This window comes from Entamoeba dispar, genomic scaffold (genome assembly GCF_000209125.1).
Source record: "Entamoeba dispar SAW760 scf_1105229460365 genomic scaffold, whole genome shotgun sequence".
NCBI lineage: Eukaryota > Evosea > Mastigamoebida > Endamoebidae > Entamoeba > Entamoeba dispar.
In genome coordinates, this window is record NW_001854156.1 from 2,482 (window position 1) to 20,003 (window position 17,522).

A 17,522-nucleotide genomic window follows, 5' to 3' on the forward strand; every position below is an offset into this window, starting at 1 on the left:
GTCTTTTATATGGGTATTGTTTATATCTATGTGTGTTTTTATTATGTGATTTATTTGTATTATAATATGATTTGATTCTATTTGAAATATTGGTAAAATACTTATGGTGATGAAAATGATTGAAGTGATGAATGAAACGATTCATACAATTATTATTATAATTATTATGATAATTGTTATGGTGATAGTTATTAATATGGTAATGATTAATGTGATGATTAATGTATTTCTGTCCATACAGATAATACGTGTTTTCACTCATTCTTCTATCATTTATATTTCATGGTGATATGGATTTCTCCTTCTTTTGTTATTGATTAATTTATAATTTTTGTGGTGTTTCCTGTAATGCACCTAGAATAAGAAGGGTATTCAATCCAATATAAAATGGAATTGGAGAAAGTTTGTAAGAAAGTTAAAGTGAAATAAAAGAAGAAGAGATTGGTATCAATCTCTGTAGTAATTTCAATAAACGAGTTTGTAATGAAGAAAAGCGATAAACAGCCAAAGAATTAACAACCGAAGTTACAAAACAAAAGAATTCAAAAAAGTTAAGATCAAAAATCTGAATGAAGGTATAGAATATTGTTTCTAGAACAACCAAAGACTGTCCTTAGATGTAAGTGATAATAGCAATGGGATAGAAGTAATCTCCAAAGAACAAAGAACAGTAAACAACAACTAAAATATTAAATTATTAGTTTTTTAGTTTCAATTATTGTTTATTTAAAAAAAATTGAACTAAAAAGAACTTAAAAAATCAAGATAAAAGGAATTTATCATGGAAATTGCTGATACTGAAACTCAACTTTCAGAAAGTCTTCAACATTTACAACAAATGCTCAATGGATATAGTAATGGACAGGGAATTGTTACATCAAAATTTTTATATCAATTAAAAGAAATAATAGAAGCTTCTAAAATGGTTGTTGAAACTACAAAAATAATTACACGGGAAATATTTTTAAAAGAACCAGCACTAAGAAATGAATTGGTTTCACTTTCTATTGAAATTGTTGATGCGTACATTGCTCTAGAAAAATTAACTAATACATTAAAATATAATTTAATGGATGAAACAACGCCATCAATTGTTATGTCTAGTTGTGAGACAATAGCATTAAATTGTGCGACGATCTTACATATTTTTAATGGCTCTTCATTTACTCGGTTATTTTCTGAATCACAATCATTACTGTTTGTCATTTCTTTTCGTTTTATTATAAGATTATTATCATATTTATTTCATTTAGTGAAAAACTTGCTCAAGTTAATCCATCAACTATTACTAATTATACTACTTCTACTGTCATTGCTGAAATTGCAGTACAACTCCATACTCATTTAACTCATTTATTAACTCAAGTTAATTTATCAACAGACGAACCACATCAATTACATTCTCTTCATCATTTATTATCAGACCAATATGCTACATTTATTTCAGCATTTGATGAATATCTAATTTCAAATAAGACAACAGAAAAAGCAGAGCTTGTTTATAAAGCTTGTAAAGAACTTTCAACATCTCTTAATAATGAAATTCATTTAATATCACCAGTACATCCATTAGCATCACGTCCATGGAAAGGAACACGTTTAAGAGCAACAGAACTCCTTAAAAGTGAAGATTTTGAAGGAATTACACCAATATTATTAACGTGGGATTTCCCTACACCAAGAGTATTACCATTAATTGATTCATTAAAAAAAGCAGTTAGTGCAGGTGCATATGATTCAGCTGATGATACTAAAGTAGAATTATTAGAGTATTTCCAACAATTTGCAACAGGAGGATTAATGAAATATCAAGAAGATCCATGTAGAGAACAAACAGCAAAAATGTTACAATTAACACTTCATAAATTTGAATCAAAATATTGGAAATTTAAAGATAAAAGAGATGTTGGATTTGCATTAGCGTCATTAGAAGAAACGTTAGTACCATCTTCATTAGAAGAAGATATAGTAATACAAGAAATTAAAGAAATTGGAGAATGTCTTCGATATGGTACATTAAATTCACTTTATTTATTACCAAAATATTCTGAAAAATTAAGATTTTTAGGAGCATCAAAAGTAACAATAGGAAATACTAACACAATTCAAAATATATCAAATATTGAAGAATTACAAGAATATTATAATAATTTACCACCATTACCTGATAATGATGCATTATTAGTATTAAAAGAAATGGTAATAGAATTAATAATTCTTGATATTTTATTAACATCACCTGATTATCATAATGAACAATTTGAATATTTAACTCAAAGAGTTGTTCATTCAGTTACTAAAATTACACGGTCAAGTCTTTTTTTAGCATATCTTATTGAAAATCCATTTAATAGAGAAATTTGTTTATTAGCAGCCAAAAGTATTGAACAATCAATTACAGATATTGCACTATTTTTGAATGAATTAATTAGAGTAAAAATAAGAGAAGAAAGAGATTGGGTTGTTAAACAAGATATTGTAAAATTTATTCGTGGTGTTGAAATATTAATGTTTTATAGTCAACCACCACCAATTTATTACGCTTATAATTTAGTAGAAAATATTGTTAGAGATGCTGAAGCACTTCAAGTTTATCAATTTGCAAATATTTCAAAAGAAGTTGAATTTAGAATTAAAGAAAATTATAAAGAATTTAAAATTTGTGTTCATCCTAAAAACTGTAATTCTGATTTACTTTCACCTTCATTAATAAATGAATTTTCATCTGCTATTGAAATTTTAGATGATAGTGAAATAAAAAGAATTGGAACAGAAATATTAAAGTTACTAAAAAAACATCGTTGTGGTGATTTAATTCGTGTAAGTATTAATGTTGCTACAATGTGTGCACAACAATCTTGTTTATCTGTTTTTGAAAAAACTTATGATGGTATTAGAGATGCAATGAAAGCTTTTACTTTAGACGAACAATTTTTGTTTAAACAAATTAATGAAGAATTTGTAAGTAAAGGAAGAGCTGTCGTAAAAGATCAAAGTAGTATTGAAGAAATGTATAACGCATCTACTCGTTTAAGAAAAGCTTTAGATAATTGTTTTATTGTTGATGAAGTTAATCCATTACAAGCGGGATGTAGAGAAGTTAGAGAAGTAATGTCATCTGTTCAAAGTGAAGTTGTAAAATTAATTGTTCCTGATGTTGAAGTTAAAAAAATGTATAAAAAATTAGATGAAATCAATCATTTAATTTTAATTAAAAATTGGACTGAAGCACTTGAATCAGAATTAGTAGCTTTATTTACTATTTATCATGGTGATAAAGATTTAAAAGGAAGAATTATTACTACTTTGCAATTACTTGAATTGTTATTAGATTTCTTTGCCCAAAGTCATGTTCTTTACAGCAAACTTGAAAACCTTAAAAGAAAAATTGCAAATGGTTTAATTTTTATTAAATGGGGTTATTCTGATATTGTTGATGTAATGCAAGAAATTAATGAAGTATTAGATGAACAAGAATGAAGTTATCATTTAAATTTAACTTCATTTTTTTATTTTTAATTATATTTTATCAATAACAAAAAAAAAAGAAACTAAAATAAAATTTAGAAATTGATTGATTAGTTTTATTAAAAAATACTCAAAATGTTCATATCAAAGGATCAACAAATTTATCTTTATTTTCTTGTTTTGTTTCTTCTTGTTTTGTTGGTTCGATTGTTACTTGATTCTCTTTTACTCTATTAATTAAATTTTCATTGGGTTTTTCATCTTTAACTATTTCAAGTGGAATTTGTTTTTCTTTGTCATTAGTTTCAATTGTTGATTTATTATTTTCTTCATTTTTTTGTTGATTCAGGTGAACCTGAATTGGTTGTTTGGATTCTGTTTTTATTATCACTTTTTCATTGTATGATTTTCTTAATGAACTACTTTGTGGAATTGCTGGTAATTCTTTTGTACATGACTCTATTTTTGAGTCTCCATTAAATTCTTCAATTGTTCTAACATCTGGAGTTCTACATGGTGATAATATCAATGTACTACTTGCTTTAGAACCACCAAGAGAAATAGGAGAAGGAGAACCAGCAACTGATACTTTACATAATTCATTCATTTTATTACGATACCACCAAACGTTAAAATGTTGACTACCAATAAACTCTTTAATAAATTGTTTATGTGATTCATGTTTAATAATTTGAGGAAATCCTTGTTGGAATTGTGGGAGATCAATTGGTCCTTTAGAAATACAATAATTACGAACAAAACTTAATAATTTATCATATAAATGATGTTTAATCTTTTGTTGAACATCAGAACTAAATGAAACTAATTTTTGTTGAGGGATATTTTCAAGAGCACGTTCTCTTTCATTAAAAGTTTTAAATTTGATTACATCAGCAAAGGTAGCTTGAACACAACTACCAAGTGCAGAAGATAATTCAGCAGCAAATGGTAAGGCATGACGAATAACTGGATTTGTTTTTATAATTCTTTTTTCAAGAGTAGGATCAAATACACTTCCTTGTTCAAGTTGAATAACATCCGCAATGACACGAGTAATATCTTTCGGGATTTCCGTTCCATATAAACTAGGAACAGGAGATTCTAAGAATTCTTGTAATTGGACAGGAACAAATGGAATTAAAACACCTTGCCAAATAAAAGGATACAATAACGCTAATAATCCAAATACTGAACTAGTGATAAGTGATGCATTATTACCAACTAAAATTACAGAATTACCACTTAACAATGATGATAATGCACTTAATATAACTGGTATTTGAACTCCAACAAATAATCGAGGTAGTGCATAGTCTGCAATCATTTGTAAACAACATGCTGCTTGTTTATCTCCAGGTGCAAGAGAATCATATAAACAAGAACGATAAAAAGTTCTTGTTGGGGCAGGTGGAATTGTTATAGAAAATGAATAATCTTTTAAATCAGGTGCTTCAACTGCTAAAACTTTATTTAAATAATTAATCATTCTTTGTTTATTTGAAACATATTTTTCAGAAGGATTTCCACCATTTCTGAGATAAAATGCTTTGATATAATTGTTTTTAGAATGAAAATCTAATATTTCCATATCTTCTAACATTGAAAATAATGCATTAATATGAGGACATTCACTTACAAAGCAATAAATTCTATCAACGACAATTGGATTAGCTCCAATTGTATATATTTTTTGAATAACAGTTTCTTCAATAAAATCACTAGGAAATTGTAATAACTCTTTTCTTACAATACAAACACCTGAAATAATTAAAATTTCTTTTTCTTCTTTTTATCTTTTTTTATTTAAATAAAAAAAAGAATCTTTTAACAAACAGAACGATGTTGATGTTTCTCCTGGAAGAATTAATAAATATTTTTTTGGTGCTTCAAGAAGAACATTAAGTTTAGTAGTTTGTGTTGCAGTAACTCCTTGTGGTGCAATGAATTTAGCAAAGTGTTCTTGAAGGTCAGCTTCTGGTGGATAACAAAAGAGTTTTTGGGCATCGTATGTGTATGACCTCCTCCAAAAACTAAATTCATCTGTTTTAAAATTTGAAGGAAGTCCCCATATAGAAAATGATGATACAAGATTAGATGATGTCAACGTAATTGCTCTTTCTAATGGAGATGAACAAATATCACTAAGAGGAGCACTCATTGAATGTTCTGATGATATGAAAAGGAACTTATATTTTATGATCTTTTTTTTTCTGGTTGAATTTTCTTTCCACAATTCATTTTTTTTTTCATATTCTATAAATAAGTTTTCTTATTTTTCTTTAGATTTAATTAAAAAGGATAATTATTATTTCTTTCAAAATTATTTACTCTTTCAAATAACAGAAAATAAAATAGATTATTTATTAATTCAATTATTTGAATGATCAAATTACGATTACCATTAAATCAATTGAATTACTCATTAACTGATTGTTTTGTTAAATAAAAAAATATAAACAAAACACACTTTATATTAAAATGATATTTGAGAATGAAATTCAAGTAAATAAATAAATGAAAATAAAAATCAGAAAACTTAAAAAAATTTATTTATGTTATAAATTAAAATAACAAAAATTTAAAAAAATTTAAATAACATAATTTCTAGAGTTGGTTTTGATAAGGACAAGAACAATTTGAATGAAATTCTCCACTATCATCGAAATATGTTGAAAGTGTATAACAAAGACCTTGTGCACAAGGTTGAGATGAGGGTTGATAACGAGGACATATACCTAAACAAGTAGAAGAAGAAGAGTTTGTTGAAGTAGAAGAGGTAGTATTTAGACAATCACTACATTGTTTGAAACATTCATGAGGTTCTTGTTGAAGTTCTTGTTGGATTTCTTGAGGTGATTGAGGAGGAATTAGTATTTGTCTTAATTGATTATGTGTAAATGGATCATTCTGAGTACCTTGTAATAAAGTATTTGCATCAATTATACCATTGAACATTAATACATGGAGTACTCTACTCCAAAATGTATCAGATGGAATACTTTGTGGAATAGTATCTTTAACCTCTGGTTGTTGTAATTTTGTATATTCATTTATTAAATAATCAATTAATTGAGTTAATGTTTTAAATCCAAGTTTTTGTTGTAGTTGTTTTAATTTACGATATAACTCTGGTTCTAATCGAACACGACTCTCTTGTTGTTTTAACCGCTTTTGAGGTGAAGTAGTTCTTTGCATTTGAAATGATTCAATCTTTTATTTTCATTTATTTTTTTTGTTTTTTTATTGAAAAATCTATAAGAAAAAAACAGATACTAACTAAAAATCTGTTTTCTTGTTTGTTTCTTCCTCTAACATAACGTAATTTTTTTATTTTTGTTATTTCCATTTTGCTCAAAGAAGTTTTGTTTTGTTATTGAACTTTATTATGGACCATTTTTTATTCTTTTTGGACCATAAAATGTGTAGAAGTGGAATAGAATTACAGAATTCAATATCATTTTTATACTATAATCTTTAATTGATTCATTCTGTATTGGTGAAGGTTTGTTAGTAAGTCTCGTATAGCGTCATCAATGGATTACAAATGAAATGGTTGAAAAGAAGAAAAAAGAGTTGTTAAAAGAAATAAAAAATAAAATAAAAAATAAAAAAATAAAAAAAGCAACTTAATAAAAAGTAATTTAAAAGAAGGAAATGAAACCAAATTTTATAAATTTATTTGCGATAGATCAAAAGTTAACAAGTCCAGGAACTATAAGTTGTCCTCGAAAAATGTCTCTTCATCGAACATTTTCACCTAACCAATCACAAACACAATTAGGGTCATCATTAAAAAAGTCAAATCCATATTCTATTATTTTTAATGCTGCAAAAGGAATTAATGAAGAATTTAAAAAATCACATAATGATGGAGAAGAAAACAATTTATCACCATCACTTGCTGATGACGCATTTCTTGAAATCCATAGATCAACAAAATGGATAACAAATGAAAGAAAAATAGCAGCTGAAAAAATTAATGCAGCACTAAAATTAAGACAAAAATATCAATACATAGAAGAACCAAAATTAATAGATTTAATTGATCATAGATTTATTACAAAAGAAGGGATTAGTGTATTTCCAGCACATTATTCTGATGGAATAATTCCAATAGAATTACCAAAAAATGATACAACAATATATTATGAACAAAAAGATGGAGTTTTTATAGTAAAATTAAAAGAAAATAAAGAAAATATATTTACACCAATTACTTTGACAGAATTTATTGAAGATTATAAGGAAATATTAAGAATAATTGATAGTGGACCAGCAAAAACATTTTCAATGGAAAGAATGCAAGAAATGCATCATAGATTTGAATTACATAAAATCTTTTCATTTGATAAAACAAATACAGGAAAAGATTTTTTTTCAGCAGGAAAAGTCGACACACATATTCATGCAGATAGTTGTTTTACAGAAAAAGAATTATTTAAATATATAAAAAGTAAATATGAAAATAAAGAAATAGTTCATGAAATAATAAATAAAGAAGGAAAAAAAGAAAAAGAAACATTAAAAGATATGTGTAAAAGAAAAGATATTAATATAAATAAATTAACATTACATAAAATAGGAGTAAAAATATATAATTATGATAGATATAAAGAAGATGATTTACGTACTGTATTTTTAAATACAAATAATATTATGGAAGGTGAATATTTTGCTGATTTAGTTAAAACAGTAATGAAACATTTAGAAATAACAAATTGTTATTTTGAATTAAGATTAGGTATTAATGGAAAAGACGAAAATGAATGGAATTTATTAGCTCAATGGGCAAAAAAATGGAATGTTAATTCAACTCATAATAAATGGATTATTCAATTTCCTAAAAGATTTGTTGAAATTAAAGGAGAAAATACATTATTTACATATTCTAATTTTCTTTCAAATTTATTTAAACCATTATTTGAAGTATCTAAAAATCCACAAAATAATGAAGTATTAGCTAATTTCTTAGAAAAAGTTTCAGGATTTGATCTTGTTGGAGATGAAAATGAAATTGAACAAATAATTGGTTCAGATACTTTTAATCCTACAAATTGGAATAAATCAGTTAACCCAGCATATTTTATTTATATGTATTATTTATATGCAAATATTGTTTCTTTAAATGTTTATCGTATGTCTAGAGGTTTAAGTACTTTTGATTTTAGACCTCATTGTGGTGAAACTGGTCATTACTCTCATCTCGCTGCTGCTTTCTTAACTGTTAAAGGAATTTCTCATGGAATTAAATTAACTGATTCTCCAACATTAAAATATCTTTATTTATTAACTCAAATTGGTATTACAATGTCTCCAATGGCAAATCATTTAACTCAATGTCAATATAATCAAAATCCTTTTAACAATTTCTTTAAACGTGGATTAAATGTTACTTTATCATCTGATGAACCTCTTCAAATTCATAGAACACAAGAACCTTTAATGGAAGAATTTGCTATGGCACAACAAACATGGAAATTTGAAGATGTTGATTTAGTTGAAATGTGTAATAATTCAATTAAACAAAGTGGATTTTCATTAATGAAAAAAACAACATTATTTAGAAATAAAAATGATATTATGATAAATGGAAGATCATCATTTAGAAATAGATTACTTGATACAGAATTTGCTATTATTAAAGCTTTAATTACTGATAATTCAAATAAAATATTCGGTGATATTCCTGCAACAACTATTGATTTAAATTATAAAACAAAAGATCCAAAAGAAATTGATGTTATGAAAAAAATTACTTATTGGATGTTAGTTAGAGAAAAATATTTTGAAGAAAATTTACCTCAAGTTATGAATGATTCTATTCAATTAAATAATCCTACAATTCCTCAGTTATTTTGTGCTATGTCTAATGGAATTTATAATATTTATAATACTCCTGATGCAATTTGTGGTATTGATCATTATCATAAAGCTTTTGTTTATTGTTTTGATTGTAGAAAAAATTATTGTAAACATTGTTTTAAAGAAGCACATAAAGACCAATATCATTCTATTAGAAGAACTAAACATTTATCATATTTTCCAATTATTGAATTTTCAGAATATATTAATGATTATAATGATCTTGTTAGATTTAGCACTGATGGTCCTTCAAGAACTTTTTGTTATAAACAATTACATTCTAGAGAACAACTCTTTATTCTTCATAAAATTCTTAATAATTCATTAGAGAGTCAAGAAATTAAAAAATTACCTATTGATTTTGAAAGAAGTACTAAAGTTGATACGGTTGTTGCTGCCTCTAGATCATTTCATCCTAGAGATCTTCTTATGTTAATTTGGGATAAATTAAAAGAAGATGGAGAAAGAATTGTATTTCCTGAATTATCAATACAAACTGAATCAGGTACTAGAGTTTATAAACATGTTACATTAAGAAATGCATTTTCTATTTATCAAATTAAAGATTTTTCATTAGATAATTTATCAGTAACATTTGATCCTTCATTAATTCAAAGATATGATTTATGGGATTCAAGAAATACTATATTTAATGTAAAAGAATTAAGAGATTTATTTTTAACAACTACTAATAGTGTTGGTGGTACTTATTTTTGTGAATTCTTAAAGAAAACACGATTTGATCAAGTTGAAGAACAAACTAATCAAAAAACTGAAATGCATATGTGTCTTTATGGCAGAACAATGAACGAAATTGAAGATATTGCAAAGGTTATTGTTAAAAATGGATTAATTTGTCCTGAAAAAAATAATTTTAGTATTCAACTACCAAGAAAATATGCGATGATTAAAAAAGAAGGAAATGTTAATACTTTTGAAGAATTATTACGTCATATGTTTGAACCATTATTTGATGCAACATTAAATCCAGAAAAACATCCTGAACTTGTTACTTTTCTTGAAAATGTTGGTGCATTTGATTGTAAAGGAGATGAATCTGAATTTGAAGGAAAAATATCATTATCTTCATTACCTGTTCCAGCAAAATGGGATTCATATAAAGAACCACCATTTGCTTATTGGATTTATTATGTTCATACTAATATTCATGTATTAAATAATTTAAGAAGAACATTACAAATGAATACTTTTGATTTTAAACCTCATTGTGGTGAAACTGGAGATCCAATGCATAACGCTGCTGCATTTTTAACTGCTGATGCTATTTCTCATGGTATTACATTAGATAAACAAAATACATTACAATACTTATTTATTCTTGCTCAAATTGGTATTTCTTGTTGTCCAATTTATGATAAATTTTTATATGACATTATTGAACATCCTTTTTATAAATATTTTATGCGTGGAATGCTTGTTACTTTAGCTACTGATTCTCCTATGCACACTCATACTACTAAAGAACCTCTTGTTGAAGAATATGCTTCTGCAATTAAAATATTTAAATTAACTGCTTCTGATATTGCTGAAATTGTTCAAAATTCTTTACTTATTTCTTCATTCTCTGCAGATACAAAACAAAATTGTTTAACAACTGAAGAAGGTGAAAGTTCAAGTGTTCCTCAAACTCGACTCCAATTTAGAGCAAAAATTTCTAAATTAGATTTTGATACTTTACTTAAATTTAATATCGGTAGATCAAATTTAACAGAAAAAGAACAAGATATCATTTTACAAGCTTCAATGCATCTCTAAGTTCTCACTTCTTTTTTTTATCATTTCATTGTTTTTATTTTGATTGATTATCAAAAGAACTTTAAAAATGTATTGTGAAACAGCAGACTACCGTTTTTCTAAATATATCTATTATATAAAATTTTAATTTAAACTATTGTTTATTATAATTGAAAGAGGGATTTCATAACAAAATACTTAAAACAGAAGAGAACTATTCTATTTTTTTTAAATAAGAAGCTTCTAGAGAAAAGAAGAAGTCATCAGAGATATTTAAAGAGTTGTTGAATCTGTTCTAAACATTAATCTTATACTAATGGCTGAAGCACTTTTCAAAGAAATTGATGTTAATGGTGATGGAGCTGTCTCCTATGAAGAAGTTAAAGCTTTTGTTTCAAAGAAGAGACCAATTAAGAATGAACAACTTCTTCAATTAATTTTCAAATCTATTGATGCTGATGGAAATGGAGAAATTGATGCAAATGAATTTGCTAAATTCTTTGGATCAGTTCAAGGACAAGATCTTTCTGATGATAAGATTGGATTGAAAGTACTTTATAAACTCATGGATGCTGATGGAGATGGAAAGTTAACTAAAGAAGAAGTTACTTCATTCTTCAAAAAGAATGGAAACGAAAAGGTTGCTGAACAAGTTATGAAGGCTGATGCTAATGGTGATGGATACATTACCCTTGAAGAATTCCTTGAATTCACACTCTAAACTCATTTTTCTTTAAGAAGAAAATTACTTTGTTTTATTTTTCTTATTTTTAATATATAAAAAAGAAAAAGAATAGACAAAAGTTAATTTAAATTATCAAGACATTTCTGAGCAGTGTTAAAGAATGATAAAAATGCACCAATGTTTTGTACCCATATTGATCTATTGACCATGAATTTATACTTAATACCATTTTGGGTTATAGTCTCTAAAATTTTTTTAAAAGCAGGACAAGAAACAAAGAATTGTGTTTCAATATCTGAAATATCAATTGATATTGACGAATGAAATTTTTTAGCTAATGCAATAGCATCATCAGTAGAAGTAGATTCAAAAGTATTAAAATAATTAAAATGAATTGTTCTAATATCAGGAAATTCAGAGCTTAAATCATTAGAAATATCGTATTGTTGTAAAACAGATGAGTCCATAATATCCATTCCTAAATAATTTTCATATGTTTTAAACTCATCGTCAATACTTTTTAATTTTTGAATATCTTCTTTAGTTGCTGTTCCTAAACATTTTCCTGAAGAAGTTTTTTGAAACAATAATCCTATTCCTCTTTTTGGTGCTGTTGTGTCATGATTTAAATAAGGTAATAATAATGTTTTAATATCTTCAATATTTGATGTTGGTGTTAAGAATGTCATATTATATGGAGACATTAAATCATAAAATGTAGTTGAAATTGTGTCTGTAACAACTTTTTGATTTAAATAAAAGTCAGGAATATGATAAACCATTGTTACTTCTTTCATAAATATTTCATAAAAATCTAAAATATATTTCCAATTTTTCCATATTTTTGTTTGTTCAGTTTTCCATTCTGGTAATACGTGTGGTAATAAATACATATTTAATTCATATCCATAACATAAATAAACACTAATTAAAATAATTATCATCTTCATTCCTTTTTTTTCCTTTTTTTAAGTTTTAGTTTTAAAGTTCTATTAAAATTTTAATTTTATTTTTCACTTATTACTTGTTTATTAAAACTTAAATAAAATTAATTATCACTTTAATTTTGATGTAATTTATTAAAATATTGATGTTCTGGGAATCGTTCTTTAATTTTATCATATTTTGTCGAATAAATAAAATCTGTGACTGTTTCTTTATTAAAATGAAACATTCTTTCTTGTCTTTTAATTAATTCTTTTGTTTTTAATCCTAGACCAGAGGAAGTCATATCAGTAACACTTCTTTTGAAATAAAACATTCACACTCAACAATTAATTCTTTCATTCTTTTAGGTAATAAAATAATGACAGCAGATAACGTCATTATAAATTGATCTAATTTATTACATCTTAAGTCTAATGTTTTTATTGAATTTTTTCCGTTAGAATTTTAATTTTTTTAGTGATTTTATGGTAATCTTCCAATATACATTTTCCATAAAACAGATTTTTTCTAATCCTTCAAATTTCTCAAGTTTAATTTTTGTATTGTTATTATAAGTAAGTTTTTTTAAATACTTTGAGCAATTGATTATCCCAAATGAATAATTAAGTTTTAGTTGAAGTAAATTTTTTGGTAGTATGAAAGCAGTAGTCTTAGTATTAACAAGTGAAAGAATTTTAGGTGATTTTAGGAATGTCATGTCTGTACTTTTTTCTCTCTCTTTAAAAGAACTTACAGACGACCTAATTACTAATTTTCTGAGTTGTTTAAATTCATTAAATTAAGGAATTTTTGAAATATTTGATAATTTTAATTCTTTTAGAGTTTGATAAATTACTTTACCTGCTTCTTCTCAATAGTGTAATTGCTGTATTTGATTGAAAGAGATGGTAAAGAATTTGTTAGATGATTATTTGAGTAACTAAACAGTTTAATTTTTTTAATTGTGTTTGGTATTCAGATGAACTTTCCAATAAACTGATGAAATCAAATGATTCAAGTTGACTAAACTTGAATTAATTTTAAAGTTTATCCAAAAACAAAACTCTTCTTATTGAATATTAAAAATAGATGGATAATACATGGCTAAATTGTCTTAGTTCTTCGTTCCATTGATATTCATTATTTGAACTAAAATCAAATGATGAAACAATAATAGTACGATTTAATATAATTATATTTGGCTCAATTAATGGATACCATGTACTTAAAATAAATGTTATTTTATTACTGATTCTTTTTACATTTAATTCAGATAGAGAACCAGTAACTACAACTTTATTGATTGAACATAGTTCAACATCATTAAAAAAATCATTGTGAATATTTTGACTACCAATATATAAATAATCTAGTTGAACACTCCTATCAATACACTCTTTCATGTGATACTTTTTTCTTCCAAATATTATTTTTAACCTTCTAAGTAGTGGAAATTGATTCGTTTTAATCATAACTATATCTTCATAATTGAGCTGATGTAATCCTATCACATGACCATTGACAGTATTTCCTTCTTGTTCTTCTTCACTTCTATGGTCAATAGTCAAATCTACAATTTTGTCTTTAATTACTTCAAGCAGTGGTAATTGTTTAAGTTGACTGTTGTATTCTTCAAAAATATTTTCATTAAGTCACAGTTAATCTGAAATGTCTCTAATTGGTTTAACAACTCCAATTCTTTTCTGAATACAATTTCTTGTTCAACACCCTCTCAGGGTTTCTATAACAACCTGGACTCATTCTTAGAAACTTAAGCACCTCATTACATTTTTTGTTGATTGGTTGAATTTTATCTGTGTTGAAACGTCAAACAAATGGGTCATTACTGTCTCAAGGAAGAACTTCTCCGGTTGAGTCATTCTGTGTTTGTTTCTGATTTCTAAATAAAAGACAATCAAAAAATGAAATAATAATTAGAAATGAGAAACACAATATTATTATATAATTAATGATATAGTAATGTGATATGAATGAAAGATATAGAATATAAAGAAATAATAATAAAATTAAATATTATAATGAAATAATTTAAATATTAATAATAATAAATTATAATGAAATTAATTATGAAATAGTTAAATATAATAGTATTAATATAATAAATAATAAAATTAAAATAATAATTTATTTTTATTTATATTATTATTTTATTTTATTTAAATTTTCTCTTTTATTGTTAAATTTTTTTATTTTTGTTATTATTTTCTTTTCACTTCATTTCTTCATCTATTATCTTATCATTTTCTCTCTTTTTTGTTTGATTTATTATTTCTATACTTTTATTATAACAACTCATTCTTATTTTATATTCTCTTCATAATAACAATTTGATTTAAATATTTGAATACTTGATTATTATCTTCCTTCTTCATTATTTTTTATTGTTTGTATTAATGATATTTATAGTATCTATTCATTCATTTCTTATTATTATTATTAATTTTGATTATAATATTTTCAAATACACTTGTTTTAATTCAATTATTTCAATGATATTGATATTATTGAATCCATATTATAATTGTTTCATTATCATCATTATTAACTTTCATAAATCAGTTAATCTATTAATTAATATATTTAAATATCTAATATCACAAATATTAGTTTTATTATCAATTCTTCTCTTTATATTTCTAATTTATTCAATTAAATTATTAATGTTATGAATTATATCATTCTTTATTGATTTTATTATTTATTATCATTTCAACTTCTCTCTATTATCATTTCTTGTATTAAATATTACATCATTTGATAAATGAAATAATGAAGAAATGAAATATTCTAAACAATCACATCAATTTTCTAACATCAACAAGATGTTTAATAAAATAATAACATGAGATAATAATGAAAATGTGAAATCAAATAAAGAATGAGTATAATGAATATCTAATTTCAAATAATACTAAATCTAAATAATAGAATAGATAATAAACATGTTGAATGAATATATAAATAACTATATTATTCAATAATAATTAAATCATTAAATTAATATTAAATCAATGATAAATTATCAATTAATAAAACTGAATTATATCATATTATAAATTATTCATTAATATTGTGTTTATTATCATTGAAATAAAATAAATATAAGAATAAGATATAAACAATTTTTAATAATAAAATACAATCAAAAATAAATAAATATAATAAAGATTAAACAATGAAATACATCAATATTTACTGATTTGATATTTAAAATAATCAACGAATATTTAAATAAACAATTAAAATTAATACACATCAGATTTATTGATTATTTTGTATTTATTCAATTACTTTTGATTTAATCATCATTAAATGTATTATGAATAACAACTTTATATTTCTTTATATCAAATCATTATTGAAATCAAATTTCATCATTATTAAATATCAATGAATGTTATATTCTTCTTATTGTTACAAATCATTTTAAATTATATATAAATCATCATGATTAAATTATATCTAACATACTCATCATAGATTTCATAATAAATTTTAATTGAAATTACTATCCAATCAATGTTGTAGTGATTCTCTAGAAAATTTCATTCATTGAATAAGTGATACTAATCAATAATATCAAATATAATAACAAGGTTAAATCATATGTTATCATCTAAATAAATCAATACAAATACTATTGTTTCTTTAAAAAAAAATACAGAATTTCTTCAAAACTGATGAATATTATTATTTCAATTTATAACATCATTAATATGAATAGTTATTGAACGATAGTTTATTTTAAATAAATAACACTCTTTTAGAAGTTAAATGAGAAATATAATAAATGATATAAAATGAATAAAAAAGATAGAAATAGAACATATTCAATTTTATTCAACAAAACAAGTGATTAATGATAATATTTATTCATTAATTGATCATTGACATCATCTATCATCTATTCAAATGATAAAGATGATAAATTATTATATTTTAATGAATTGAAACATTTAAAACACTTTTAAATTGATTTATTTAAAAATGTCAACATAATTCTTAACTGATTATTTATCCTCAAATTTCAATTTTACATGAATGAAACAATTGATAAAACAAGAAGAAAATGAAAAATAAAGCAGTTAATTAAGTATTAATAGAACTGTGTCTATTGTTCCTGCCTCACAGGAGAAATCCCTTCCCTTCGTCTTCGTCATGTAGTTCAACAACATATGTTTGGTTGTGGTAGAAGAGTGTTCCATAACATCTAATCATGTTTTTAATTATAAGTTTTTTAACTTCTTTTATGATGTTAATTTCGATTTTTAATTATTTAATTAATTTAATACTTTCTACATTTATTAATTAATTTATTGAAATTATTACTGTATTTATTTTGATATCTTTTAATTTCTCTATTTTTATTAGCATATTCTTCATTTCTTTATACATATTTCTTTTATTCAAATATGCACAAGTAATACTCTAATCTGCTACATTATTCATATCAAATAATATACCAGTTTTATTCTTTTTATTTGTTACATATATATCTGATATTTTATGATATTATCATTCACTTTTTGATATTATTTGTTTGTTCAATATCATATTGATGTATTTGTATTAGAACATTGTTTCATATATTGATTTCTTGTATTGATTATTTCATATATATTTTCTTATTATCTAATATGATAATACTAATATTGTCATGTTTCTTATTTTGTGATTTTTTATGACAAATACAAGAAAATAGAACTTGTTTTACTATTGTTATATTGTATTTACAAAGTGCGGAGTATTTTAATCTTTCATTTTTTAATATTTTATCTTTTTTGTACATACTGAATATTACTCC

General features: G+C 24.2%; 6 protein-coding genes across 6 annotated transcripts, besides 24 other annotated features; 3 read left to right on the forward strand and 3 right to left on the reverse strand.

The window, feature by feature from the left end:
* Window positions 1–352: a repeat region.
* Window positions 353–456: 104 nt separating this feature from the next.
* Window positions 457–706: a repeat region.
* Window positions 707–781: 75 nt separating this feature from the next.
* On the forward strand, window positions 782–3,480 carry EDI_001630 (uncharacterized protein; the record flags this gene model as incomplete). The annotated part of the gene is made up of 2 exons (XM_001737117.1): window positions 782–1,197; window positions 1,254–3,480. 2 exons carry the CDS (start codon window positions 782–784, stop codon window positions 3,478–3,480), a joined length of 2,643 nt encoding a protein of 880 aa, XP_001737169.1.
* Window positions 3,164–3,220: a sequence feature (AT_rich).
* Window positions 3,481–3,487: 7 nt separating the features above from the next.
* Window positions 3,488–3,597: a sequence feature (AT_rich).
* Window positions 3,598–3,607: 10 nt separating this feature from the next.
* EDI_001640 (uncharacterized protein) lies at window positions 3,608–5,626 on the reverse strand (the record flags this gene model as incomplete). Its single annotated transcript, XM_001737118.1, has 2 exons — window positions 3,608–5,226; window positions 5,302–5,626. 2 exons carry the CDS (start codon window positions 5,624–5,626, stop codon window positions 3,608–3,610), a joined length of 1,944 nt encoding a protein of 647 aa, XP_001737170.1.
* Window positions 5,230–5,285: a sequence feature (AT_rich).
* A 78-nt stretch (window positions 5,627–5,704) lies between the features above and the next one.
* Window positions 5,705–5,846: a sequence feature (AT_rich).
* A 62-nt stretch (window positions 5,847–5,908) lies between these two features.
* Window positions 5,909–6,069: a microsatellite.
* A 3-nt stretch (window positions 6,070–6,072) lies between these two features.
* On the reverse strand, window positions 6,073–6,663 carry EDI_001650 (uncharacterized protein; the record flags this gene model as incomplete). Its single annotated transcript, XM_001737119.1, has 1 exon — window positions 6,073–6,663. The coding sequence occupies one exon, from the start codon at window positions 6,661–6,663 to the stop codon at window positions 6,073–6,075; it is 591 nt and encodes a 196-aa protein (XP_001737171.1).
* A 361-nt stretch (window positions 6,664–7,024) lies between these two features.
* Window positions 7,025–7,128: a microsatellite.
* A 72-nt stretch (window positions 7,129–7,200) lies between these two features.
* Window positions 7,201–11,106, forward strand: EDI_001660 (AMP deaminase, putative; the record flags this gene model as incomplete). The annotated part of the gene is made up of 1 exon (XM_001737120.1): window positions 7,201–11,106. One exon carries the CDS (start codon window positions 7,201–7,203, stop codon window positions 11,104–11,106), a length of 3,906 nt encoding a protein of 1,301 aa, XP_001737172.1.
* Window positions 7,634–7,675: a sequence feature (AT_rich).
* Window positions 7,918–8,084: a microsatellite.
* Window positions 8,547–8,574: a sequence feature (AT_rich).
* Window positions 11,107–11,205: 99 nt separating the features above from the next.
* Window positions 11,206–11,257: a sequence feature (AT_rich).
* A 144-nt stretch (window positions 11,258–11,401) lies between these two features.
* On the forward strand, window positions 11,402–11,806 carry EDI_001670 (calcium-binding protein, putative; the record flags this gene model as incomplete). The annotated part of the gene is made up of 1 exon (XM_001737121.1): window positions 11,402–11,806. One exon carries the CDS (start codon window positions 11,402–11,404, stop codon window positions 11,804–11,806), a length of 405 nt encoding a protein of 134 aa, XP_001737173.1.
* A 32-nt stretch (window positions 11,807–11,838) lies between these two features.
* Window positions 11,839–11,870: a sequence feature (AT_rich).
* A 19-nt stretch (window positions 11,871–11,889) lies between these two features.
* Window positions 11,890–12,720, reverse strand: EDI_001680 (uncharacterized protein; the record flags this gene model as incomplete). The annotated part of the gene is made up of 1 exon (XM_001737122.1): window positions 11,890–12,720. The coding sequence occupies one exon, from the start codon at window positions 12,718–12,720 to the stop codon at window positions 11,890–11,892; it is 831 nt and encodes a 276-aa protein (XP_001737174.1).
* Window positions 12,721–12,760: 40 nt separating this feature from the next.
* Window positions 12,761–12,859: a sequence feature (AT_rich).
* Window positions 12,860–14,653: 1,794 nt separating this feature from the next.
* Window positions 14,654–14,840: a microsatellite.
* Window positions 14,712–14,841: a microsatellite.
* Window positions 14,842–14,923: a microsatellite.
* A 163-nt stretch (window positions 14,924–15,086) lies between these two features.
* Window positions 15,087–15,262: a microsatellite.
* A 21-nt stretch (window positions 15,263–15,283) lies between these two features.
* Window positions 15,284–15,423: a sequence feature (AT_rich).
* Window positions 15,424–15,582: 159 nt separating this feature from the next.
* Window positions 15,583–15,752: a microsatellite.
* Window positions 15,701–15,778: a microsatellite.
* Window positions 15,779–15,806: 28 nt separating this feature from the next.
* Window positions 15,807–15,962: a microsatellite.
* A 680-nt stretch (window positions 15,963–16,642) lies between these two features.
* Window positions 16,643–16,707: a sequence feature (AT_rich).
* Window positions 16,708–16,796: 89 nt separating this feature from the next.
* Window positions 16,797–17,522: a repeat region.